This window comes from Podarcis melisellensis, assembly GCF_964234715.1.
Source record: "Podarcis melisellensis genome assembly, chromosome: Z".
NCBI lineage: Eukaryota > Metazoa > Chordata > Lepidosauria > Squamata > Lacertidae > Podarcis > Podarcis melisellensis.
The window spans coordinates 4,079,985-4,107,361 of record NC_138547.1 but is presented as its reverse complement, the minus strand read 5'-3'; the positions used below and the strand labels follow the sequence as shown (position 1 = coordinate 4,107,361).

Below are 27,377 nucleotides of genomic sequence, written 5' to 3'. Positions count from 1 at the left end.
GGCACAATGTTTCACTGGCTTCTGATGTTCCCAGAATACAGCAAGTGGAATGGTGGATTTAATCCCTGCCACAGATGTTGATTTCAGCACAGGTCTGGCATCAGCACACAGCGCTCTGCGGCAGCTGACAGGGCCCCAGGTGCTGAAAGTGAGCCCCATGCTCATCCCTGCCCAGTGACAATCTTAGTTGGAGGGGGCAGTGTATGGGTCCAGTAGCTGTTGCCTTAATTTCCCACAAAGCTCTGGAGCCAGGCTCCATGAGGATCGTTGTGGAAAGTTACAAGATTGGTTCCTGGACCCAGTCGTTTGGGCACTGCCTCCTCGGTCAGCTGGACAAAACCCACTAAAGTAGCAAAGGGTTTACTAGGGGGAATTTTGCCCTGTACACCCTCATGCCTGAAGCCAGACCTGTTTTAGCATATTACTGCCACCATTCCTTGAGTGCAAAATCTGGATCAAGCAGTGTAGAGGTTGTTTCTTACACGTTTTCCTTCATAACAGTAGGACCAGAAAATGAGCTTTAAAAGTCAACCAGCCAGTCACACACAAAATACAAAATCCTTTCAAACATCTGTGTCTGTGCGTGGATAACCTGTGGTCCTCCAGATGTTGTTGAACTACAACAGCCATCATCCCTGAGCATTGGCCATGCTGGTTGGGCCGGGTGAGAGTTGGGAATCCAACAACATCTGGAGGGGCTGCAAGTTCGCCACAGTGGCGCAAACTGCGGATGCTGGAGACTGGGAAAAGCACGTACTCTGCACTCCTTCTCCTTTGTCTAATGTGGGGACTGACTGAACAGCAGCAGAGCACACCAAGATAGGAATCGCCACCTCAAAAGCGTGCATTGTTGGTTTCCTCAACTTCTGAGGGAAGGTAAGCCATAATTCTTGCTGCGTCCTTGCCTTGAGCAATTAAATATTTTTGAATTCATTCTTTTCGTATCACGCCTTGCCTTCCGCATCCATTTGCGTGGGAGCTGCCTCCTTTGAGGTAATTGACAGGAAAGCCAAGGAGGCTAAATGTGTCTACGCTGTTGTTTCCTTTATGCGAAAGCAAAATGTTCACACTGGGTCAAACTACCGCTTGCCAAAGTCAAGGGCAATGGCAGTTTGGTCCATGTCAGCTTAGCCATGCCCGGTTTCCCTACACCCAACAGAATAGTTGACATCAAGTGTCAAGGGGCACGTAAAAAACCTGGTTCAGCCGAAAGGAGTTTTGCAGGAACCCCTAAGCAGATGATCTGCAGTGTCCACAAAGTCCCATTCAAAGTGCTCCGCAAGACAGTTATTCGTTCATTCCTTTTATTTCTATACCACTTTTCCACACACAAAAATCATGCTCAGCGGCCTACAACAAAGAAACAAACACTACAAAAAAAAAAATCGTAACAACAAAGCAACATACAAAATACAAAAAGAACTCCACAAATTTCAATACTATAAATAGAATAAGATAACTTAAAGAACAGTGCTGTTAGTGTTGTTAGCCGCCCTGAGCCCGGCTTCGGCTGGGGAGGGCGGGATATAAATAAAATTTATTATTATTTATTATTATTTGAAAATGGAACAGCAAGACCTTCGGAGGCAGGGGGAGAGATCATCTGATGTCACTGTGTGGTCAAATGATTTGGGCTCTGCTCACTTGCCAGACTTGGTCCATGAGGGTCTGGTGGAGATAACAACCCAGCTACCAGTTCCCTGGGCTAAGGCCCACCCCAATGTAGGCTCTTTTCCATAGCATCATAAGGTGAACATAGTCTGCAGACTATGCAGCTAACAGGGCCTTTTCTATTAGCAAGTCATTCTTCTTGCACTCTACTAATTTCATGACAATCCAGCCTTTTGACAAGCCAAGAGAAGGCGCAGTTGGCAGCTAGTGCAGGCATGGGCAAACTCTGGCCCTCCAGATATTTGGGACTACAATTCCCATCATCCCTCGCTAACAGGACCAGTGGTCAGGGATGATGGGAATTGTAGTCCCAAACATCTGGAGGGCCGGAGTTTGCCTATGGCTGAGCTAGCGAGTCTTCAAAAGCAGATCTGTGCTGCAAATGACCCCCTTCCAAGCCTCCCTCCTTCGCATGGAGAGAGAAGAAAAGTCAACTGGGCTGTAAGCCAGCTAAGTTCTTCTCAGAGTAGACCCACTGAAATTAACGTTACCAAGGTAGCCATGCTCATCCATTTCAATGGGTCCACTCTGAGGAGGACAACCCAATGCATGCAGAAAGTATTCTTAGAAGCTGGTCCATAGTGGTGGAGCTGCCCTTTTCTTGGGAGACACAGCAAGGCCCCAACCAGCACAACGTCTGGAAGCAGGCACAATGTTTCACTGGCTTCTGATGTTCCCAGAATACAGCAAGTGGAATGGTGGATTTAATCCCTGCCACAGATGTTGATTTCAGCACAGGTCTGGCATCAGCACACAGCGCTCTGCGGCAGCTGGCAGGGCTCCAGGTGCTGAAAGTGAGCCCCATGCTCATCCCTGCCCAGTGACAATCTTAGTTGGAGGGGGCAGTGTATGGGTCCAGTAGCTGTTGCCTTAATTTCCCACAAAGCTCTGGAGCCAGGCTCCATGAGGATCGTTGTGGAAAGTTACAAGATTGGTTCCTGGACCCAGTCGTTTGGGCACTGCCTCCTCGGTCAGCTGGACAAAACCCACTAAAGTAGCAAAGGGTTCACTAGAGGGAATTTTGCCCTGTACACCCTCATGCCTGAAGCCAGACCTGTTTTAGCATATTACTGCCACCATTCCTTGAGTGCAAAATCTGGATCAAGCAGTGTAGAGGTTGTTTCTTACACGTTTTCCTTCATAACATTAGGACCAGAAAATGAGCTTTAGAACTCAACCAGCCAGTCACACACAAAATACAAAATCCTTTCAAACATCTGTGTCTGTGCGTGGATAACCTGTGGTCCTCCAGATGTTGTTGATCTACACCAGCCATCATCCCTGAGCATTGGCCATGCTGGTTGGGCCGGGTGAGAGTGGGAACCCAACCACATTTGGAGGGGCTGCAAGTTCGCCACCATGGCGCTAACTGCGGATGCTGGAGACTGGGAAAAGCACGTACTTCCTCCTTTGTCTAATGTGGGGACTGACTGAACAGCAGCAGAGCACACCAAGATAGGAATCGCCACCTCAAAAGCGTGCATTGTTGGTTTCCTCAACTTCTGAGGGAAGGTAAGCCATAATTCTTGCTGCGTCCTTGCCTTGAGCAATTAAATATTTTTGAATTCATTCTTTTCGTATCACGCCTTGCCTTCCGCATCCATCTGTGTGGGAGCTGCCTCCTTTGAGGTAATTGACAGGAAAGCCAAGGAGGCTAAACATATCTACACTGTTGTTTCCTTTATGTGAAAGCAAAATGTTCACACTGGGTCAAACTACCGCTTGCCAAAAGTCAAGGGCAATAGCAGTTGGGTCCATTTCAGCTGAGCCATGCCCAGTTCCCCTACACCCAACAGAATAGTGTCAAGGGGCACGTAAAAAACCTGGTTCAGCTGAAAGAAGTTTTGCAGGAACCCCTAAGCAGATGATCTGCAGTGTCCACAAAGACCCATTCAAAGTGCTCCGCAAGACAGTTATTTGTTCATTCCTTTTATTTCTATACCACTTTTCCACACACAAAAATCATGCTCAGCGGCCTACAACAAAGAAACAAACACTACAAAAAAAAAAATTCGTAACAACAAAGCAACATACAAAATACAAAAAAACCCCCACATATTTGAATACTATAAATAAAACAAGATTACTTAAAGAACAGTGCTTTGAAAATGGAACAGCAAGACCTTCGGAGGCAGGGGGAGAGATCATCTGATGTCACTGTGCGGTCAGATGATTTGGGCTCTGCCTACTTGCCAGACTTGGTCCATGAGGGTCTGGTGGAGATAACAACCCAGCTACCAGTTCCCTGGGCTAAGGCCCACCACAATGTAGGCTCTTTTGCATAGCATCATAAGGTGAACATAGTCTGCAGACTACGCAGCTAACAGGGCCTTTTCTATTAGCAAGTCATTCTTCTTGCTTTATACTAATTTCATGACAATACAGCCTTTGGACAAGCCAAGAGAAGGCGCAGTTAGCAGCTAGTGCAGGCATGGACAAACTCTGGCCTTCCAGATGTTTGGGACTATAATTCCCATCATCCCTCGCTAACAGGACCAGTGGTCAGGGATGATGGGAATTGTAGTCCCAAACATCGGGAGGGACGGAGTTTGCCTATGGCTCAGCTAGCGAGTCTTCAAAAGCAGATCTGTGTTGCAAATGACCCCCTTCCAAGCCTCCCTGCTTCGCATGGAGAGAGAAGAAAAGTCAACTGGGCTGTAATCCAGCTAAGATCTTCTCAGAGTAGACCCACTGAAATTACAGTGGTACCTTGGGTTAAGTACTTAATTTGTTCCGGAGGTCCGTTCTTAACCTGAAACTGTTCTTAACCTGAAGCACCACTTTAGCTAACGGGGCCTCCTCCTGCCACCGCACCGCCGGAGCACAATTTCTGTTCTCATCCTGAAGCAAAGTTCTTAACCCGAGGTACTATTTCTGGCTTAGCGGAGTCGGTAACCTGAAGTGTATGTAACCTGAAGGGTATGTGACCCGAGGTAACACTGTAACGTTACCAAGTTAGTCTTGCTCATCTGTTTCAATGGGTCTACTCTGAGTAGGACAACCCAATGCATGCAGAAAGTATTCTTAGAAGCTGGTCCATAGTGGTGGAGCTGCCCTTTTCTTGGGAGACACAGCAAGGCCCCAACCAGCACAACTTCTGGAAGCAGGCACAATGTTTCACTGGCTTCTGATGTTCCCAGAATACAGCAAGTGGAATGGTGGATTTAATCCCTGCCACAGATGTTGATTTCAGCACAGGTCTGGCATCAGCACACAGCGCTCTGCGGCAGCTGACAGGGCTCCAGGTGCTGAAAGTGAGCCCCATGCTCATCCCTGCCCAGTGACAATCTTAGTTGGAGGGGGCAGTGTATGGGTCCAGTAGCTGTTGCCTTAATTTCCCACAAAGCTCTGGAGCCAGGCTCCATGAGGATCGTTGTGGAAAGTTAAAGGAGTGGTTCCTGGACCCAGTCGTTTGGGCACTGCCTCATCGGTCAGCTGGACAAAACCCACTAAAGTAGCAAAGGGTTCACTAGAGGGAATTTTGCCCTGTACACCCTCATGCCTGAAGCCAGACCTGTTTTAGCATATTACTGCCATCATTCCTTGAGTGCAAAATCTGGATCAAGCAGTGTAGAGGTTGTTTCTTACACGTTTTCCTTCATAACATTAGGACCAGAAAATGAGCTTTAGAACTCAACCAGGCAGTCACACAAAATACAAAATCCTTTCAAACATCTGTGTCTGTGTGTGGATAACCTGTGGTCCTCCAGATGTTGTTGATCTACACCAGCCATCATCCCTGAGCATTGGCCATGCTGGTTGGGCCGGGTGAGAGTGGGAATCCAACAACATTTGGAGGGGCTGCAAGTTCGCCACCGTGGCGCTAACTGCGGATGCTGGAGACTGGGAAAAGCACGTACTCTGCACTCCTTCTCCTTTGTCTAATGTGGGGACTGACTGAACAGCAGCAGAGCACACCAAGATAGGAATCGCCACCTCAAAAGCGTGCATTGTTGGTTTCCTCAAGTTCTGAGGGAAGGTAAGCCATAATTCTTGCTGCGTCCTTGCCTTGAGCAATTAAATATTTTTGAATTCATTCTTTTCGTATCACGCTTTGCCTTCCGCATCCATTTGCGTGGGAGCTGCCTCCTTTGAGGTAATTGACAGGAAAGCCAAGGAGGCTAAACATGTCTACACTATTGTTTCCTTTATGTGAAAGCAAAATGTTCACACTGGGTCAAACTATCACTTGCCAAAAGTCCAGGGCAATAGCAGTGTGTGGGGAAACAGCCAAGAAAAAGGCCCGTGACCCCCTTTTTTAGAGCATTGGAGGAGCTTAGAGAGAAGGAGAAACTCACCTTGCAGCATGGCTTCTCCTGGCTTGAAGACAGGGGCCAGTGGTGGAGATCTCTTTGCCGGCAGCTCTGAGCTCAACCAGGGGGCCTTCAGCTCACCAATATCTGTCCGGACACAGAAAAAGGCACCCTCATCTCTGTTAGTGAACACTTAAATGTTTGCTGCAATCCTAATTTTTTAAAATTCATTTATTTATATCCCAAAGCCTTCAGCACAAACACGCTAATGAGAAAGACAAAAACAGCAATCAAAGGCAGCAGATGAGGCTACCACTAAATTAATAGAGTTTATATCTTGAGCCCCATTTAAGTCCCTGTTAAAAAGGTATTTTTAAAAATCAGCAAGGAGGAGGTCTTTGAGAGGCACAAAACTCTACAAAAACTCCAGACTTTCGCACTCTAGCTCTCAGAACCAGTGAAGGCAGTGAAAGTCCTGTGTGAGTGTCTGGAGGTGGGTGGATGGCAGCTGATTGAGGTTGAATCCTGACAAACAGAAGTACTGTTTTGGAAGGGTGGAAGGGAGACAAACAGCAGGTGGCGCCACAGCCAGCTAGTCTTAGTTTGTCCCCATTCTCCTCCTGCTCCGTTCTACAAGGTGCAACACTGAGACTAAAGGGGAGGAGGCTTGCCGTCAGCACCAACCCCTGGCCTCAATGAGAGTAGGAAGCCAAGCAGATAGGTGCTGGCCGAGAGCAGACTAAGATTGTGGGGCGTGGCCCTGCTTGCCCAGCCTCCAGTGGCCAGAAGAGAAGCATACACTCTGGTGTCTAAGGACAGCTGAGGAGCCTGGTTGCTGGATCAGGCCACAGACCCATCTACTCCAGCACCCAGTTCTCCCAGTGCCCAACCAGAGCCTTCAATGCGAAGTCTACGAGCGGAGCCAGAACACAAGAACGCTTTCTTCACTTGCAATCTCTAGTAACCAGGGGTCACTGGGAGGCTACGTGCCCTTCGCTCCCAGGAAGAATAAGACCAACCAATGGCCACCACTCCAAAAGGAGAAGCTCACTTGCCGCCTTCCTGTCTGAAAAAAACACTCAGTTCCAATTGCCCCCAGGGACTGTAGGAGCAAGCCTGGGCAGTGTGTATGGAGGTCCTGGGATGCCCAGACGACAAGAATCCCCCTCAGCCTTGCTGATATGGTCCAAAGAAAAGGAAAGCATATGGCCCCCACTTGGCTGCAGAGTGTTGCCAAAAGGAGGTGTACAAGGTGCCATCCAACCATCTTATGGACTCTACTCTGAATTTGTGTAGGGCTTACTCCTTAGCCTTTTCTTCTCCTGAAGATGTCCTGCAAGGCTGTGGAAGTTTAGGGTCAGAGATTTCCTCTTCCTATATGGGCTACCTTCCCAGGCTGATGAGCCCCATCTCACTTCTCTCTACAGCATGTACAGAAACCGTTGGACCTACCCATCCGCTCAATCTGCTAGGGCCTGTCTTCGCATGCTGGCGATAGAAAAGTCCCTAACTCACTGAGGGCTTGAGACCCATCAGCTACCCTCACCACTGTAGGAGCAAGTGAAAGTAAAGGACTCTCTGGCCCATTGACTAATGCAACAAGAGCCACCAACTGCTTTTACAAGCAGGAACAACACAACATGATGGTTTCTACAAAGACTTAGCACAGGCCTCGGTCCAGTATACCTGAAGGAGCATCTCCACCCCCATCATTCTGCCTGGACACTGAGGTCCAGCGCCGAGGGCCTTCTGGCGGTTCCCTCGCTGCGAGAAGCCAAGTTACAGGGAACCAGGCAGAGGGCCTTCTCAGTAGTGGCACCTTCCCTGTGGAACACCCTCTCACCAGATGTCAAAGAGAAAAACAACTATCAGACCTTTAGAACAGTATTCCCCAACCTTGGGCCTCCAGCTGTTTTTGGACTACAACTCCCATCATCCCTCGCTAGGAAGACCAGTGGTCAAGGATGATGGGAATTGTAGTCCAAAAACAGCTGGAGGCCCAAGGTTGGGGAACACTGCTTTAGAAGACATCTGAAGGCAGCCCTCTTTAGGGAAGCTTTTAATGTTTATTAGGTTATTGTATTTTAATATTTTGTTGGAAGCTGCCCAGAGTGGCTGGGGAAACCCAGCCAGAGGGGCGGGGTATAAATAATAATAATAATAATAATTCTCTATCTTCCATGCAGGCAAGCGAGAGACATTATCAGAGTCCAAGAACACATTCCAGCATGGCAAGAGTAATCTTTCAAAGAGGCTGCAAGGTAGGGCTTGCAAGATATGTAGCTGGGGATGGGATGTGTCCCAGAAAGAGTGCTTAGGGCCAGACAGAAGGCCTGGAGGGCCACATTCTGCTCTCAGGCCTGTGAATCCCCACCCTTGCTTTGCTGCTATGTACAGAGTCAATTCAGGGACGCGGGTGGCGCTGTGGGTTAAACCACAGAGCCTAGGACTTGCTGATCAGAAGGTCGGCGGTTTGAATCCCCGTGACGGGTGAGCTCCCGTTGCTCGGTCCCCGCTCCTGCCAACCTAGCAGTTCAAAAGCACATCAAAGTGCAAGTAGATAAATAGGTACCGCTCAGGCGGGAAGGTAAATGGCGTTTCCGTGTGCTGCTCTGGTTCGCTAGAAGCGGCTTAGTCATGCTGGCCACATGACCCGGAAGCTGTACGCTGGCTCCCTCGGCCAGTAAAGCGAGATGAGCGCCGCAACCCCAGAGTTGTCTGCAACTGGACCTAATGGTCAGGGGTCCCTTTACCTTTACCTTTACAGAGTCAATTCAGACACGACAGTGGAGTTGTATACTTTTCCAACATTGTAGCATGACATATTCTCATGGCTACTCCATCTTATACCTGAGCGTTCCAGTTATGTATTGGAAGTTGTTCTGAGGGACACAGACCCGCCCCGCCCCGCAAAGTGAAAAATGACTCCTTCCACTCACCCAGATACCCCTGCTGTCCAAGCCACATGTGAGAGAGCTGGAGGGCCAAGGCAGCGTTGGAGCGCTGGTGGTCACCTGCCAATCCCAGTGGAAGAGGCTTCCCATCCTCTTCGAAGGCATCCAGGTCAGGGCACAGGTACAGCTGGCACTGCATAGTAATAATGATTTATTATTTACACCCCACCCATCTGGCTGGGTTTCCCCAGCCACTCTGGGCGGCTTCCAACAGAATATTAAAATACAATAGTCTATTCAACATTAAAAGCTTCCCTAAAGAGGGCTGCAGAAGACAAAGGCTTCTCCCCTCCGGTTATCCACTCCACGCCAGCCGTCACAACCAGTCACGTAGGAAACTGGACTGCCCATGTGGATAACACCCAACATGAACCAGTGGTTTTTAACCCTAACATCGCTTTGCCCCTGCTGCAAACATGCACTGTCCCATTGCTGAACTGATGGTGTTGTCATTAAGCTTCTAGATGCTCACCTGAAATCTACCTATCCTCCCCGGGTACCAGGGGTCAAGATCTTTCCCTATTCCAAACACGGCAGACCTTCATGTACAGCTGCCTTCACTAACCTGATGCCCTGATTCAGATGTTTTGGGCTAAAGCTGGCTGGGGCTGGTGCAGGATGTGGTCCAAAACATCTGGAGGACACCAGGGCTGGTGAAGGCAGCTGCGCAGGAAGAGGGCTCACCTCCATGTTTACCTCTGTTTTCTCTTCTCCAAGCTAAAGGTGTCCACTCCCTTGGGCATTTCTTCATGGAGCTAGGTTTCCATATCCTACCCCCTTTTCACACCCCAGGAGGGACTCTTGTTCTGAGAAGGAGGCTAAGGACATAAGGGTGTGTTTTGTGGGACTTCTTACCGAACTCTTCTCAGCTCTCTCTCTCAGGACATCTAAGGGCCGCTCTGGCTGAGGAACAGTGAAGGCCGGCACTCCAGGCTGAAAAGCAAGCCGAGAAAGAATAAATCAGCAGCCTCAGAGCATTAGAAAAAGGGACACACACACACACACACACACACACACACACACACACACAGTTTCTGCTCCCAAATGCAGCCTGACCATATTCCACCACATTGCACAGTGCGCCAAAGCTGAGCAGGAGGTGCCAACATACATTCTGTGTGGGGAGTCATGTTCTGTTACATGAGGGATAGGGCCACCTTTCCTTCTGGACAACCCTCCCAAGGGCCATGTGCCAGGGATGCACAACAGACTAGCTTATGCACACACTTGCAGAGCCCTCTCTATCCTCCATCTATTCACAGAAGCAAAAGGAATTATGAGAGTTTAGGGATATATTCCAGCCAGGGGAAAACACTCCGCGGGCAAAGCAGGTCCAATGGAGGTGAGTGGCTGGGGAAGCATTCAAAGGTTCAGACTAAATAGGTGTGAATGGTGTGAACATGGCCTGAAACAACTGCACAGTTCAAACGTGAAACACCAATTTTTGTGTGTGCATAGATAGATAGATAGAGGTAAATAGATAGATGATATGGTGATAAACATCCATAGATAAATAAATCACTATTATTATTATTATTATTATTATTATTATTATTATTATTATTATTATTTTATACCCCGCCCATCTGGCTGAGTTTCCCCAGACGTACTGAGCGGCTTCCAACCGAATATTAAAAACACAATATTTCTATAGGATTCAAAGGATAAGAAAAAGGGAAATGGATATATGTGCAAACAATGCAGCATAAGTACAATTTATATTTTTTTTAAAAAAATTGAATTACAAAATATGCATGAATCCAAATTACAAAAAACCTTTCACACCACACAAAATGAATATAAACACACAACCCCACATATAAAACCACTCTCCTTACAATCACTACATCCCTCCATCCACTCAATTCTCATTCCGATAGAACACTCCAACATTGAAACAAGGAATAGCTAACCAATAATCTTGTACGGAAAAATAGGCCCACTAAATAAAAGCAACCCCACAGCAGCAGACCCCTCCCCATCCATTTCCTGCCCATGTTTCACCTGAGGTAATAAAGACCTCTCACCTAAGGACATTAAGGCCTTACCTTGAAGATGCCTCCCTTCTGCCAGGCAATCTTCTCAATGGTGTCACCCAAGATGCTGGTGTGGTCGATACCCAGAGAGGACACCCCACACACAACCGGTTTCCTACAAGGAAGAGAAGGTGTGAGAAAGGCATCCCCTCTCCTTGGGCTTGGGGACTCTACTGTCTCCAAACCACAAGTCTCAGTGAATGGCAATGGGGTCCAAGTGCTCACACACCTCTTTTGAGCAAATGCAGAGGTCAGTGCTCCACCTCCCCTTCACTCGCCATGCCTTGCTGAGGTTGCTTGCGTGATGACAGGCCCATAGGATGAGAATAGGATTGCTGCAAGCTAGCCCGCAATTCCTGCAAGTTGGTGCTATTGTGCTATATGGGGCAGGTGACCTGGCTCTAGAACTGACTGCCTTTCTCCCAGTTGCACCAGAGGAACGGTGTACCAGCTAGAATGGGACCAACTGTCCAATTTGGTTCCTCCCTTCCCAAAACTGCCAGCATCAGCAGTCATTCTCCATCTTAAGTTACGTAATCTTGTCACTGAACTTGCCTGTCTTTCTCTTCCTTCACATTTGTTTTGCCTTTTGTACCACGTCCCTTAAGACTGTCTGCAATTATATATAACGACAACTACTAGCTGATATGCTGAGAGCCAGTGTGATGCAGTGGGCAAAAGACTGAGAGGCCTGGGGCCGTATCTCCACTCAGCCATGAACCTCAGTTGGGTGGACCTGAGCCAGGGATGGTCCTCTCTGCTTAACCTACCTCATAAGGATATAATGTGGAGTGGGAGGGCCATGTGCATTCATCATTAGCCCCGTGGAGAAAAGGTGGGAAAGGAAATAAATAATAGCAATAATATAAATTAAGAAATGGAGCGCGCACACCAGTGGGAAATTGTTTGGTGAACTGTGCCCACTCATTAGGGAAGCAAGAAACTGCTTAATGTTCTTTTTTTATGAGATGGCATTCAAAGCATTTCCCAACAAGAAGATGACGGCCATTTCCAACCGTGCACACATGCCCTACCTGATAATATTGGTGCAGTCATATGCACCACCAATGCCAACTTCCATGACTGCTAGGTCTACCTGGGAAGAAGAAAGGTGTGTATCAGCAAAGTACGTACACAGAGCATGTACACAGAACAGGCACACTCCAGGGGAAGTTAGGCTACAGCTTCCATTGTCTCTGGTCATGCTGGCTGGAGCTGATGGGGGTTCAAGAATTATGGAAATCCTCCAACCTGGGGGAAGGTTGGCCTTAAAGACACCTTCCGGGACTAGTGAGAGTCGGTCTCCAGCAACTTCTGGAGGGTGACATATTGGTTACACCTGCACCATAAAGTGCAGCATGGAATCTCAAGGGGCAAGGCATCCTTTATCCCTCTCTCACTCTGAAAACTGGATAGACCTGAACAACACTATAAGGAGGGTGACCACAGGTCCTTCTCTACAGAGGACAGTCCTCTATTTGAAACTGTCGTCTGTTGGAAGGTTGTCCAGTCTGATAACAAAGGTAGAACAGGATGGGGCCTTGAAGTTGTTCATCTATAGTTAGCACATGGACAGCAGAGTAGGCAACTAATCACACATTCACAGTCTTCCACACTAAGGTGAGTTTTCCATTTAAATTACAACCATTATCTCTAAAATTGAACTGACTCATATATTTGCATGTGCTAATATGTATGCAACATCTGTGCCCTCATTTGTGGTGACAAAACATAAAAACACGGCTCCTGTCCCAGGCTGTGCAAGCCCTAGGCAGAAGTACTCTTCTGAGAGGAACAGGGAAGAATGGCAATATTTTGCTGTAAATCCCATTTACCACGACTAGGAGCCATTGACAGGCTTCTATCTTCCACTAATCCAGGCTTCCTCAACCTCGGCCCTCCAGATGTTTTTGGCCTACAACTCCCATCATCCATGACCACTGGTCCTACTAGCTAGGGATCATGGGAGTTGTAGGCCAAAAGCATCTGGAGGGGCCAAGGTTGAGGAAGCCTGCACTAATCTGTCTGATCATCTCCTTTTCTTTAAAGGGACATGCGAGCAATGCCACCAAGCTCCTTGGGAACATAGGAGGCTGCCTTATACCAAGTCAGACTATTGGTCCCACCTATTTCAGTATTGTCTACACTGAGTGGCAGCAATCTTCTCCATGATTTCTGGCAGGGTTCTCTCTCAGCCCAACCTGAAAACTAACCTGGCGTCTTCTGCATGCCTACCAAAAGCACGACCACTTCCTCCATGTCTGGCCCAGCACCTTAAAGGCCGAGATGCTATAACTGGAATGTATCCATACATCATGGATTTAAATCATTATGATACTACTTTAAACATGGCTTCCTCCAAAGAATTATGGGAGCTACAATTCCTAGAGTTCCCTGTGAAGAAGGACTGATTTTTTTAAACGACTCAGGCAACTGCAGCTCTGTGAGAGGAATAGAGGCCTCCTAACAACTCTCACCTTGAAGGGACTACAGCTCCCATAATTCCTTGGGGGAAGCCACGGCTGTTCAAAGCAGAGTCATAGTACTTTAAATCAGTGTTTCCCAACCTTGGGCCTCCAGCTGTTTTTGAACTACAACTCCCATCATCCCTGACTAGCAAGACCAGTGGCAAGGGATGATGGGAATTGTAGTCCAAAGACAGCTAGAGGCCCAAGGTTGGGAAACACTGCTTTAAATGTATGGTGTCATTGTGGCTTAGACCCAAAGTCTAGGCCTAGCCTCACTCTGGTCAATGTTAATGATTGAGTCTGCAAGGAGTACCTTTTCCTGCAAGAAGACATGGAAAGCCATGATGGTGAGGAAACGGAAGTAGGCAGGCATGGCTGGGTGTTCAGAAACCTTCGGAGAAAGCAAGCTGTGGGTTAGGAGGACTGCAATTCACCAATGAGCAATCTATACCCCAAAACAAAGCCTCTCTTTGTTCACCATTAATCAGCCAAACTGGGTTTCCTTGAGATGTGCACTCTGGGCTCCATAGTGCAGGAGACTTTTAAACTGTTGTGCTTAGCCCAACAGCAAAGCTAGAATTAATTTTTTTCCCCCAGACAGTAGTCTTTTATTTTCATACAGCTATGTCAATATAAAACTACCAAGCACAAATCTATCAAAGCATACAACAAAAGTTTCTATTTTATTTAAATGCTTTTACAGCAAAAACAACCACACATCAGAATTATGTGAACTATTTTCTCACTCAAACTTTATGCAACACAGTTCCAGAAATACTTTATAGCAACATTCTTGTTAACTTTTGACTACTTTTATTTGATTTTTTAAAAGAGGAATGGCTGAGAAATGTTTTAAACAAATAAACCAAGATAATTTTAAAAATATATACAAAATGGCAAAAGTGACAGCTCTGAACCCACAAAATCACAACTCTAGGCAGAAATCTACTAATGGAAAACCATCATTTTGCCTTATCATTCCTTCTATTTCTAACATTCATCCTGTGAGTACCGTTGAAGATGTAGCCTAAACACCACCATCCATGCACAAGACAAAGTGGATCAGCAGACCTGGGGAACCCCCAAGGTTTGCAGCAGTACCACAGGAAACCCCCAACACTCTCTTGAAACTATCCCAAAACAGGCCCACAAAGACTATGCATGATCAGCAGCCAGAGAATGACAATCGACTTGGCAGTCTGGTAATAGAATGGGAGATTCTAGGAAAAGGCCATTGCTGGCCATCAGGGACAGTGAACAGGAGCCCCTCACACTGCAACACTGGTGGCGAACAGGTTCTGCTGCACTCACCTTGCTCTCCTCCAACCGATTATACACCTGCCAGAAGTACTTGCTGAACAGTTCCTTGCTGATGGGCTGCCCATTAATCCGGATCCTCTCGCGTACTTGAACCAGATGTGGAGAACTTCGGAGATAAACAGACAGAGAGGATTAAGCCCTAGACTTTGTGCGAATCCACCAAGTAGAGCCCAGATATCACTGCATGCCCTGCTGCATTGTTTCTCTCTCTTTTTTTTAAATGAATATTTATTAGCATTTTCAAAGAAGAACAACACATATAACAACAAAGACAAAAATAAACAAAAAAATCCAAAAATCCAAAACTTAAAAATAAAAACAATTAAAAACACCTGAAAGTTCAAATACTTATTTTCTTTTAACTTGTTTCTCAGACCTCCTCACACCTCCCCTTCTTGTATTCCAATTTAAATTATTGGCTCAGCAAATCCTTAATTTACTTCTCCATTTTAACTTGATTTAATTTATTCTAACATATTATTTTATTTTTCCTCTTTCTTCCATTTCCTCAATTTATATTTACAAACCTTATTTTCATTGCTGCATTGTTTCTCCTACAAACATTGGTGAAGGGTAGCTGAGGCACAAGGTTGGGCACCCTCGTCGCTGCAGCAGTGCTGTCGCACGCCAGGATGCAAAGCAGCAACAAGTTGGTTAACGGGTGTGAAAGGATGCACATCTGTATCTGTTGCCACTCCCAAAGCTCCCCTCCGCCCTGCTTGGCGCTGTCCTATCTCATCCCAGTCTCAGCATGGCCACTACACATGTTGTCCCACCTGCTCTCTTATAATAATAATAATTTATTATTTATACCCCACCCATCTGGCTGGGTCCCCCCAGCCACTCTGGGCGGCTTCCAACAAAACACTAAAATACAATAACCTATTAAACATTAAAAAGCTTCCCTAAACAGGGCTGCCTTTAGATGTCTTCTAAAAGTTTGGTAATTTTTTTCTCTTTGACATCTGGTGGGAGGGCATTCCACAGGGCGGGCGCCACTACCGAGAAGGCCCTCTGCCTGGTTCCCTGTAGCTTTGCTTCTCGCAGCGAGGAAAACCGCCAGAAGGACCTCAGTGCTGGACCTCAGTGTCCAGGCAGAATGATGGAGGTGGAGACGCGCCTTCAAGTATACTGGACCGTTTAGGGCTTTAAAAGTCAGCACCAGCACTTTTAATTGTGCTGGGAAATGTACTGGGAGCCAATGTAGGTCTTTCATGACCGGTGTTTTGTGGTCTCAGCGGCCGCTCCCAGTCACCAGTCTAGCTGCCGCATTCTGGATTAATTGTAATTTCCGGGACACCTTCAAAGGTAGCCCAACATAGAGCGCCCTGGACACAGAATTGACCTGTGTCACAGAATTGACAGAATTAACAAAATTATGATTCCCAGAGTGGTTTAATGGTCAACCCCTCTTCCCAGGGAATCCTTGGAATTGCAGCTTTGAGGTGGAATAGAGACCTCCTAACAATTCACATCACCCTTGATAAATTACAGTCCCCTGCATTCTTTTTTGTGGGGTGGAAGCAATGGCTGTTTAAAACTGGTACAGTGGTGCCTCGCAAGACTAAAATAATCCGTTCCGCGAGTCTCTTCGTCTAGTGGTTTTTTTTACTTGCGAAGCACGGCTATTAGCGGATTAGCGCTATTAGTGGCTTAGCGGCTATTAAAGGCCTAGCGGCTTAGCGGCTAAAAGGCTATTAGCGGCTTAGAAAAAGGGGGGAAAGCGGAAAAAATTGCAAGACTCGCAAGACATTTTCGTCTTGCGAAGCAAGCCCATAGGGAAATTCGTCTTGTGAAGCGCGTCAAAAAACGGAAAACCCTTTCATCTAGAGGGTTTTTCGTCTTGCGACGCATTCGTCTTGCGGGGTACCACTGTATCGTAGTGCTTTTAATGTATGGTGGGAATGTGAACCAAGAGAGGCCTAGCCAGCCCAGCCCTCAACTCAGCAGCACCTACCTGTAGAAACCAGTCTTCAAGCCATAGTTGCGAAGAATACGTTCTGTGAAGGCACATGCTGAGCCCTGAGGTGGGGGAGAAGCGGGAAAGAAATTACTAACTGGACAAAGACAAGAAGGGAGGCTGTCCCTTCTTCTAGTAGGAAGGCAGGCTCAAGTTCTACCCACACGCTGCTGATTAAAAAAGAAATCTGCACAGGGACACATCTGTCTGGCAAGGGGAATCTGGACAAAATTGCTACCCAAGACAACTCAAGTGATTTGATACAGGAGCCCAAGTAATACATATCCATAGCTGCTCATTCAAATGGGGGTTCATTTAGAATTGCTCATTAACTTACACTGTGGGTGGGAGGGTGGGGGAGTGAGAATACTGTGCACCATCTGGCCAGCTTAAAGCCTGCAAATCAACCACCATCTACATGTTTTCTAACCACCCCACCTTTCTAGGACATATCTGGTGCTTTTTCATTCATGAATTCTTCCTTTTGTTCTCCCTTCACAAGAAAAAGGATATTATTCCCATTTTACAGTTGGAGAACTGAGAGAGATAAAGATTTTGCCCAGGACCAAACAATGGGTAGCCTAGGAAATAATAATAATAATAATAATAATAATAATAATAATAATAATAATAATTCTGGTGAAGGGCTGGCAAGAAATACAATACATAGCAACAATATTATATCCTGCCCTTCTGGCACCCTAACCATAAACCATAAACACAACTGGAAAAACTAGAAGCACTAAAAATGTTTAGAATGTTTTGCTTAAGAACGGCATTTCTTAAAAAAACAGTGTCTGGATTAAAAGAGCATGTTTTGTGTCCATGTATATCAGAGATAGTCAACATGGTGTCTTACAGATGTTGATGGTTAGACATGCTGGTTGGGACTGAGGTGAGTTGTATTTTAGCAGTGTCCGGTGGTGTCACATTAGCTACCCCTTGTATATACACACTAATGAATAAATCCAGGTCTGCATCCAATCACATAGAAAAGCCAGACTGAGTCAGCTCTTCAGACTAAGGCTGGGCGATGTTTGGTTCTCAACATTGCGATATATAACCAGCTAAACATCGTTATATACTAACATATCACGATGTCTGAAATAAGAATGGAACTCTATAACAAGGAGATAACCTGCTTTTTAATAAAGGCTTGCTTTGTAATATGAAGGGAAGCTATTCAGGGGAAACCAACAACATAAACACAAGAAAAATAAAAACTAAAAACACTCCCCCCAACCCTGTGTAATCGCTAGTGGGGGTGGTTGGGAGGGAAGAGAAGGGAAGTGGGGGAAGCACATAAAGCAGCATAGGGTTCAGGAACAAATGTGTGAGAAAGCAGAAGGGCTAGGGGAGAACTGAGGAGAGTTCAGCGTAAGGGGAAGAAAATGGGAAACATACCGAGGGGGGGCATAGACACGAGGGAGACACAGACAAAATAGTCTTTCATAAAAGCTTTCCTGTACAGCCCCTGTATAGGAAAAGTTCCAAAGTGCCGAATCCGCCTGGCTCTGTGAAGGCGGCTCTAGGGCTCTGGCAGCATCCCAGAGCCCTTGTGACGCCTTCCCAAAAACAGACAAAAGGGATTTTGTAATTTTCCATAAAATTGACCCTGTGAGACCAATATTTGGCGCCTCCAAGTGGATCCTCACAGCTATGCATCTTCTCAATTTTGCGGCATCTCAGCACCACCTTCAGCTTGAGGGAGGCGGTGCCAGGGCTCTGGTAACATCCCAGAGCCCTAGAGCCATCCTCCCAAGGCCAAACAAAATGGAAGGGCCTTTGTAATCTTCCATAAAATGGCGTCCTGTGGAGGCCAATCTTTGGCGCCCCGGCTTTGGGAAGGTGGTGCCTGGGTTCTGACAGCATCCCAGAGCCCTTGCGCTGTCCTCCCAAGGCCAAACAAAATGGAAGGGCCTTTGTAATCTTCCATAAAATGGCGCCTGTGGAGGCCAATCTTTGGCGCCCCAGCTTTGGGAAGGTGGTGCCAGGGCTCTGACAGATCCCAGAGCCCTTGCGCTGTCCTCCCAAGGCCAAGCAAAATGGAAGGGCCTTTGTAATCTTCCATAAAATGGCGCCTGTGGAGGCCAATATTTGGCGCCCCCAAGTGGATCTTCTCAATTTTGCAGCACCTCAACACCACTTCCGGCTTTGGGAAGGTGGTGCCAGGGCTCTGACAGATCCCAGAGCCCTTGCACTGTCCTCCCAAGGCCAAACAAAATGGAAGGGCCTTTGTAATCTTCCATAAAATGGCGCCTGTGGAGGCCAATCTTTGGCGCCCCAGCTTTGGGAAGGTGGTGCCAGGGCTCTGACAGATCCCAGAGCCCTTGCGCTGTCCTCCCAAGGCCAAGCAAAATGGAAGGGCCTTTGTAATCTTCCATAAAATGGCGCCTGTGGAGGCCAATATTTGGCGCCCCCAAGTGGATCTTCTCAATTTTGCAGCACCTCAACACCACTTCCGGCTTTGGGAAGGTGGTGCCAGGGCTCTGACAGATCCCAGAGCCCTTGCACTGTCCTCCCAAGGCCAAACAAAATGGAAGGGCCTTTGTAATCTTCATAAAATGGCGCCTGTGGAGGCCAATATTTGGCGCCCCCTACTGGACCGTCTCAATTTCATACCACATTACGTCAGCACCCTGTGCAGAGAAACATCCAGTACTCCAAATCCCGCACTGCGGCTAAGCAAGGTGCCTGGCTTTGGGAAGGAAGCTGCAGGGTCCCAGAGCCCTCCGTCCGTCCTTAGGAGACGCAATACACTTGCAGCAAAATAGCAGAGTGAAATGCATGCACCCCCCCTCCCCTCCCGTTGCTTCTGTCCAGGGAGTCAGGATGGTTCCGTCTTCACAAACCCCTTCCACATGAGAGACAGGTGTTGGTTAAAGTGAGATAAGGGATGGCTCTCCTGAGGTAACAAAACAGAAGCCCCTAAAAACCCACAGCTGAAGGACATCTTCGTTTCTGAGAAACCATCTTTAGAAGAACAACAATAAAGTGCAGTAGTTCCATTGTACCTTTTTGTACAATTCTGGGGCTCCACCACTAGAGGTGCAGTTAGGATTTTTGGGTGGCTGAAACAGCATAGCACTATGTAAAACTGAGAACAGAATATGTACTGGAAACAGCATTAAGTACCTACAAGGAAAGCAGGGCTTGTATGCACTCTCCTAGATAACAGAGAAGGTTCTGCTACTTGAAACGGCGTGGAGATCGACAGACTGAAATGAGCAGAGGCCAGAAATGAAAAGGGCTGCATGAGGGCTGGGCGATGTCTGGTTTCAGGATCGTGATATATCAACAGCTAAACATTGCGATATACCGATACAGAACGATGTCGGAAATAAGGATGGAACTCTGTAGAGGCAAACTGGGTAATCCCCTGGCAACTGCTACTACTAAGGGGTCTAAAACTTACAAAATTTAACTTCCCTTTAACATATTGCTATGGCTGTTATTTTATAGTACAGGTAATTTTTAAATTAGCACATTTTCTCAAAAATTAAAGCTGTAGGAGTAATTAGTAGCATAGATATCAAAGGCAAGATGAGAAAATGTTCCCTAATAGACACAAGGGAGACACAAACACAGAAGGGGAGAAGGGAGGAAGGAGCCATTGGCTGTGAAATATTTTAAGCTGTTTTTAATTGTTTTAATGTAGAGTTTTAATTGGGGGTGTATTTCTTGGGGTGGGGGTAATTGTGAAATGCTCATATGTTAGTTTGCATTTGTATTTTTAGCTTAGTTATTTATGTTAGTTAAATTATAAAAGTTATTTAAGGGGAGAGGGACAGGGCTGTCCCAGGAGTGGGTCCTAGCCAACATGTCTGGGGCAGGTTCCACCGGGGGGGGGGGGATGCACTGGGATACCCAATCTCAGTGATTGGGGCAGGAGGAGGAGTTACTCAAGGGCCAGACCATCTCATTACCAAGGAGGCAGGTTTAGTCATTGCCTCCAGGTCTGGTCCTGACCAGAAGGATGCAGGTATCAACAAGGATGTCCCACATGACCTTAAGGTGCTGCTGTGCAATGCCAGGTCAAAGATTCATAAGACCACTGCCATCCATAACTTGAACATGGATGGAGGAGTTGACCTGGCATGTACAACAGAAACTTGGTTAGACATAGCAGATGTTCTTGCTCCTGTTTGTCTACTAGGTTTCTCTTATGCACAGCAACCCAGGGCATGTGAGTAGGAAGGGGGGGTGGCAGTGATTTTTAGGAAGTTATTAGTTATCATCAGGTGTCCTATTAGGGAGAGAGACCCAGTTTTCTGAGTGCAAGTTCTAGAACTTAGGCAATAGGAGCAGTACAGCATTCCTATTGTGGACCTATCTCCTTGCTGCACCAAGGATTCCCTGCCAGAGCTGCTTCGGGTCATGACGCATGTTCTCCTGGAGACGCCTAGTTTGGTTGTCCTGGGGGATTTTAACATCCATGCCGACATAACCTTACAAGGAGCCTCTCAGGACTTTGTGTAAAGCATGGCCTCCATGGGGATGTCCCTGAATAAGTTTGGCCTGACTCATAGCCATGGACATGCCTTAGATCAGGTGTTTTTACCTCTGTGGACGTGAGTGATCTGACACTAAGTTCCAGTGGAACAAAAGAAGTGCCATGGTCAGAGAACTTCCTGGTGCAACTGGACTTCTCCGCGATCCTTCCCCTACACAGAGAGGTGAGACCAATTCAAATGGTCCATCCCTGCTACTTAATGGACCCAAATGGCTCCCAGAGAGTGGTAGGGGATGTGTTATCCCATGCTGATTGCCTTTTAGTTGATTCCCTGGTGGCACACTGGAATGCAAACTGTCTGGCTCTGAAGTGTCCTCTGATTGCATGGAGCCTGGAAGGCCCTGTAGTTTCCCCCAGAGCTGAAGGCAATGAAACAATCATTGAGATGGCTAGAGGGCCAGTGAAGAAAAACACATTCCAAATCGGACCAAACATAGGTTAGAGCTCAATATCTAGCCTACCAAGTGGAGACAGTGATGGTGAAGAGGACCTTCTTCACCACCTCTACTGCATCTGCAGAAAACAGTACTAGGAGACTCTTTCAGGTGGTTTGTAGCCAATTATTGCCCAATCCCATCTTTCGTTCCTGGGCAAGATGATTGTGTGGTCCCTGAACAACTCCAGGTATGTCTGGAGGATGTGGACCATTTGGATCCCTTCCATTCGGGATTCAGGCCCCATCACAGGATGGAAACCGTCTTGGTCATGCTGGTCGATAATCTCCGGTGGGCTACGGACAAGGGTGAAAGCTGTTTCCTCGTTCCACTGGATCTCTCAGCGGCTTTGATACCAATGACCATGGCATCCTTCTGGACCATCTAGACAGGTTGGGAGCTGAGGGCACTGTTATGCAGTGGTTCTACTCCTTCCTCTTGGGTTGTGTCCATAAAGTGGTGTTGGGGGGTCAATGTTTGGACTCCTTGGCATTCACTTGTGGGGTGCCACAGGGCTCTGTCCTCTCCTGCATGCTTCTTAGTATTTATATGAAGCCGTGGACAGAGATAATCTGGGGGTTGGGGCTGGGCTGATGACACTCAGCTCTATCTGCTGATGGATGGCCACACCGACTCGGCCGCGGACACACTGACCAGATGCTTGGAAGCTGTGGCTGGATGGTTTCATGGCAGCCGATTGAAACTAAATCCTTCGAAGACATAGGTCCTATGGTTGGGTCGGGATGGCTTGGGGATGAGGGACCAACTCCCTTCTCTTGCGGGGGCCCAATTACTGCCATTGCCTTCTGTTAAGAGTTTGGGTGTAATCCTTGATGCCTCCCTTTCCATGGAGGCGCAGGTTACAGCAACAGCCAAGGCAACATTTTTCCACCTTTGCCGCATCAAGCAGTTGGTCCCTTACCTTTCCCGCCCCGACCTGGCCACAGTGATCCACGCGACGGTCATCTCCAGGCTTGACTACTGTAATTCGCTCTACGTGGGGCTGCCCTTGAAGCTGTCCCAGAAACTCCAGTGGGTGCAGAATGCTGCAGCGAGACTCCTCACAGGATCTCTGCCATGGGAGCATATTCACCTAGTGCTTTTCCAGCTGCACTGGCTCCCGGTGAAGTACAGGGTCAGATTTAAGGTGCTGGTTTTGACCTTTAAAGCCCTTCACGGCCTAGGACCCTCATACCTACGGGGCCACCTCTCCCAGTATGCCCCACGGAGAGCCTCAAGGTCCATAAATAGCAACACCCTAGTGGTCCAGGGCCCTAAGGAAGTTAGATTAGCTTCAACCAGAGCCAGGGCCTTTTCAACACTGGCTCCGGCCTGGTGGAACGCTCTGCCTCATGAGACCAGGGCCCTGCAGGATCTGATTTCTTTCCGCAGGGCCTGTAAGACAGAGTTGTTCTGCCTGGCCTTTGGCTTGGAGCCAATTTGATTCCCTCCCCCTCTTTCTTTTTTCTTTTTCCTTTCTCCTCCTGTGATGAGGCTGCATTTTAATATTTTAATGTTTCAATATTTTAATTGTTGTATTTTAATCTTGTTTTTAAGTTGTATTCATTCAACTTGTTTTTATTATTGCTTGTTAGCCGCCCTGAGCCCGGCCGTGGCTGGGGAGGGCAGGGTATAAATAAAAATTATTATTATTATTATTATTATTATTATTATTATTATTACCTCATATAAATCAGAACCATTGAAGGCAGTGAACATCCTGTGTGGGTATCTGGAGACAACTGGGCGATGGATGGCAGTCAATATAATGAGGTGGAATCCCGACAAGACAGAAGTATTGGGGGACAGAGGAGGGCCAGTGTGGGAAATGCCCTGGTCTTGAATGGGGTAACTGTGCCTCTGAAGGACCAGGTACACAATCTGAGGGTCTTTTTAGATGCACAACTGTCCATGAAGATGCAGGTCAATTTTGTATCCAGGGCAGTTGTCTACAAGTTCCATTTGGTACACTAGCTGCAACCCTATCTTCCTGTGCACTGTCTTGCCAGAGTGGTACATGTTCTGGTTATCTCCCACTTGGACTACCACAACATGCTCTATGTGGAGCTAACTTTGAAGATGACTTGGAAACTATAACTAATCCAGAATGTGGCAGCTACACTGGTGACTGGGAGCGGCCGCTGGGATCATATAACACAGGTTCCAGAGGATCTGCCCTGGCTCCCAGTACGTATCTCAGCACAAGTGTTGGTGTTGACCTGTAAAGCCCTAAATGGCCTCAACCCAGTATACTTGAAGGAGCATTTCCACCCCTGTTGTTTAGCCTGGACACTGGATATAGCTCTGAGAACCTTCTCTGTGAGAAGTGAGGTTACAAGGAACTAGGCAGAGGGCCTTCTCGGTAATGGCGACCTCCCTAGGAACGCCCTCCTGTCATATGTCAAGACATTTGAAGGCAGTCCTGTATAGGGAAGCTTTTTAATGTTTGATTATGCATTTATATTTCTTGGAAGCCACCCAGAGGGGCTGAGGCGACTCATTCAGATGAGTGGGGTACAAATATTATAATAATAATAATAATAACAACAACAGTTGTTGTTGTTGTTGTTAAAGAAGCTTAAAAAGAGGGCAAGGTTTATTTTTATTTTCTTTAACTCAGAAGTAATAGCCCAGTTTATTTTCCCACGGGACTAGCAGCAGCTTCCAAGAGAGCCCCAGCTGAGGGCAGCAGCAGTTCAAATGGCAGGGCTGGGCAACAACTTGGGGGGGGGGGTCTGGGGAGGCGAGGCCGAAAGGGCTTCCTGCTCTTGTGAGGACCCCAGTATGGCTGGGTTGTCAGGGTCTTGCGGGCAGGCGAGATAGCCCAAAGAAAGAGGAAGGAAGGGAAAAGGGACTCCCAGCAAGAAGCTTGGAGCTGCGTCTCCCTCAACCGCCTACCAGCCTGGCGCCTGCGCTTAAAACAAGAAGCTCATGAGGAAAGTTCCCAGGTAGGCTGCTTTCTTCAGCACCTGCTCTTGTGATTCGCTGCAGGAGGCAGAGAGTTGAGGGGCAGCAGGAATGAGGAGAGGAGCAATGACCACACTCACGGTTTTCCCCACATCGTGATTTCTGCATAGCACATGCACGCATTGTAAGTCATGATATATCACCACATCAAATACTACGAAACCATTACCACGAGGTGGACTTCAGACTGATTTTGGACAATACTGATACATCGCCAAGCCATACGTCATTCAAACACTCTGGAACTGAGCACGCTCAATTCCCCACAGCAAACTGCCCCACATTTCCCCCATGTGTCAAGGCCTTTGGAGCTATTCCAGGTATTGCTTCCCCCCTGCAACCCCTTTCACCTTGCCCTTCGTCCCAGTGACGTGAATGATGTTCAGTTGATCCAGGTCTTCGACCTGACGGAGAAAAAGTGAATGAACCTTTCAGTTTAGCTGTTCAGGTATTCGCCCGTCGCCCCACCTCAATGGCTGCTAATAGACAGCCCTCCCTCTCCCCCATCCCATCAGTAACCCCAGAAAAATCAAGACTGCATCACATCACGGCCAGGGCCTCCCACAAGCCTCCCAACCTCCTCACCTTCAATCCACTTCGTTCCAAAAAACCTTTCATGGCTTCCAGCTGCGCCTGGGGGTCTCCTCGCTCCCGTTTCACTTGTTCCAGGTAGCTGGCATTCGTCTGGAGCGTATTCAGAGTCCGAATGGCATCCTAGAAGGCATATGAGGCAGTGGTTAATTGCTTCCCCCCTTTTGGTCAGCCTTGTAAATAACCACACAGCAGTTACTAGCCTGCAAAGACAGTTGACTGGCTGGCTGAGGAGGAAGGAAAAGCACTACTCCTTCTTCCACAGGAACAGAGGGAACTGACTTGTACAGAGACCACAGGGTTCATTTACCTCAGAGTTGTCTACACTGCCTGGCAGATGCTCTCTAGGGTGTTCCCAGCCCTACCTAATAATCCCAAGGACTGAACCTACTACAAGCAAAGCACATGCTCTACCCACTGAGCTATAGCCCACCAGGGAATCAGAGCACCCCATCTTTCCTCCACCAACCCACGCACTCGCCTGCACACAGTTCCTTGTTGGCTATTGCAACCAGGCTAGTGCCTGAACGCAAGACCTGTTTTTCAGCCTTCTGTTATGGAAAACAAGGAATCAACCACTCCAGGTCAATGCTAACAATCTCCTCTCTGCCCCATTCCAAAAATAAACCTCGAATTGTGATGCCCCTGTCCATGGTTCCAGATTCTCACTGCGCGCTCCAGTGGCTGCAAGAAAGCAGGGGGCAGGAGCACAGGAACCTCTTTTCTTAATGCCTGCTTTCCGGCTGGTCCTCTGCCTTTTCATGTCTGAATTCTGCCACAGGCGGCAGGTCCGCTGGAGAATCCGCACCCAATCGCTCTTGAGAGAGGAATCTGCCTTCCTTTCTCCTCTGAACGCACCAGTAGTTCCATGCACGTGGTCAGTGTTTACCCCCCCCCAACAAACAAGATAATGACCTTCCTGTAGCTTATGACACATGTGCCTCTCCCTCAACAGCTCAATCACATGTCTAGGGGCGTAAAGTACCAGTTAACTGAAAGAACATTAAAAAAAAGAAACCCCAGAAACAGAAAAAGCACAGGCTCTTCCTGCCTCCACCAAGCAAACTGTAAGGGCAGTGAGGGAAACTGGCACATGGTCAACACGGCCATCAATGAACTCAGGCCACAGAGCAGTTGAAGAACAAGGAGCTGGGGTCTCAGCAAAAAGATACTAACCCAGCTGCTATTAGCAAAGCTGCTGATGTGAACAAAATGAAGACACATTTTAAAAGGCAGCTAAGTAATCTTATGACTGGGAGGAGGAAAAAGAAATCAAGAGCATAGCTGTCAACTTTTCCCTTTTCTTGCGAGGAATCCTATTCGGAATAAGGGAATTTCCCTTTTAAAAAGGGAAACGTTGACAGCTATGATGAAGAGAAGCATCAGAGAGGAGACCCTGACCGAAGACAAAACTTTGATCTTCCCTCCAAGGTACTTTGGAAGAGATATGAAGATTTTTGCAGGATGTGTTTAATTTATTACATATTTATTTCATAAGATTTATACACCACTTGATTGTACAAAAAAAAGTGGGCACAGGACATTGGTTATAACATTATGTTTGCTGACTGGGAACGGTTATGGACCACTGGTATGGATTTCACGGCATGTAATGCTTTGAAAGAAAATATTATGAAAATGATTTATAGGTGGTACATGACACCAGTCAAGCTTGCAAAGATATATCATGTGCCTGACAATAAGTGTTGGAAATGTAAGGAAACTGAGGGTACATTCTTTCACCTCTGGTGGACATGCCCAAAGGTTAAGGCCTTCTGGGAAATGATCTATAACGAACTGAAAAGGGTATTTAAGCATACCTTTCTTAAGAAACCAGAGGCCTTTCTATTGGGCATTGTTGGCCAGATGGTGTTAAAGAAGGATAGAACCTTTTTCATGTATGCAACAACAGCAGCAAGAATACTCATCGCAAAGTACTGGAAGACACAAGATTTGCCCACCTTGGAAGAATGGCAGATGCAACTGATAGACTACATGGAACTGGCAGAAATGACTGGCAGAATCCGAGACATGGGAGAAGAACAAACAGAAGAAGATTGGATGAAATTTAAAGATTATCTGCAAAAACATTGTAAACTATTTGAATGTTAAAACGATGCAGGATATAGAGATAGTGTGGCATTAGTGACAAAGCTGAAAGGAATGTGCAAAGATGTTTTATAAGTAACAAGTGAAGAAACATAGCAAAA

General features: G+C 47.2%; 1 protein-coding gene across 3 annotated transcripts in view; it reads right to left on the bottom strand.

The window, feature by feature from the left end:
• FPGS (folylpolyglutamate synthase) overlaps nt 1-27,377 on the bottom strand; it is a 58,351-nt gene that overhangs the window by 18,896 nt on the left and 12,078 nt on the right. For 2 of the 3 annotated variants that reach the window (XM_081896437.1, XM_081896436.1), the window contains exons 2-11: nt 25,162-25,290; nt 24,927-24,980; nt 16,660-16,724; nt 14,694-14,808; nt 13,696-13,773; nt 11,949-12,010; nt 10,927-11,029; nt 9,734-9,811; nt 8,864-9,011; nt 5,970-6,071 (exon numbers count right to left, since the gene is read on the bottom strand). In XM_081896437.1, the coding sequence (XP_081752563.1) occupies nt 5,970-6,071; nt 8,864-9,011; nt 9,734-9,811; nt 10,927-11,029; nt 11,949-12,010; nt 13,696-13,773; nt 14,694-14,808; nt 16,660-16,724; nt 24,927-24,980; nt 25,162-25,290 (934 nt within the window). Of the gene's footprint in view, nt 1-5,969; nt 6,072-8,863; nt 9,012-9,733; nt 9,812-10,926; nt 11,030-11,948; nt 12,011-13,695; nt 13,774-14,693; nt 14,809-16,659; nt 16,725-24,926; nt 24,981-25,161; nt 25,291-25,795; nt 26,017-27,377 lie in introns of those variants that run through there. The other variant, XM_081896435.1, reaches the window with a different exon arrangement.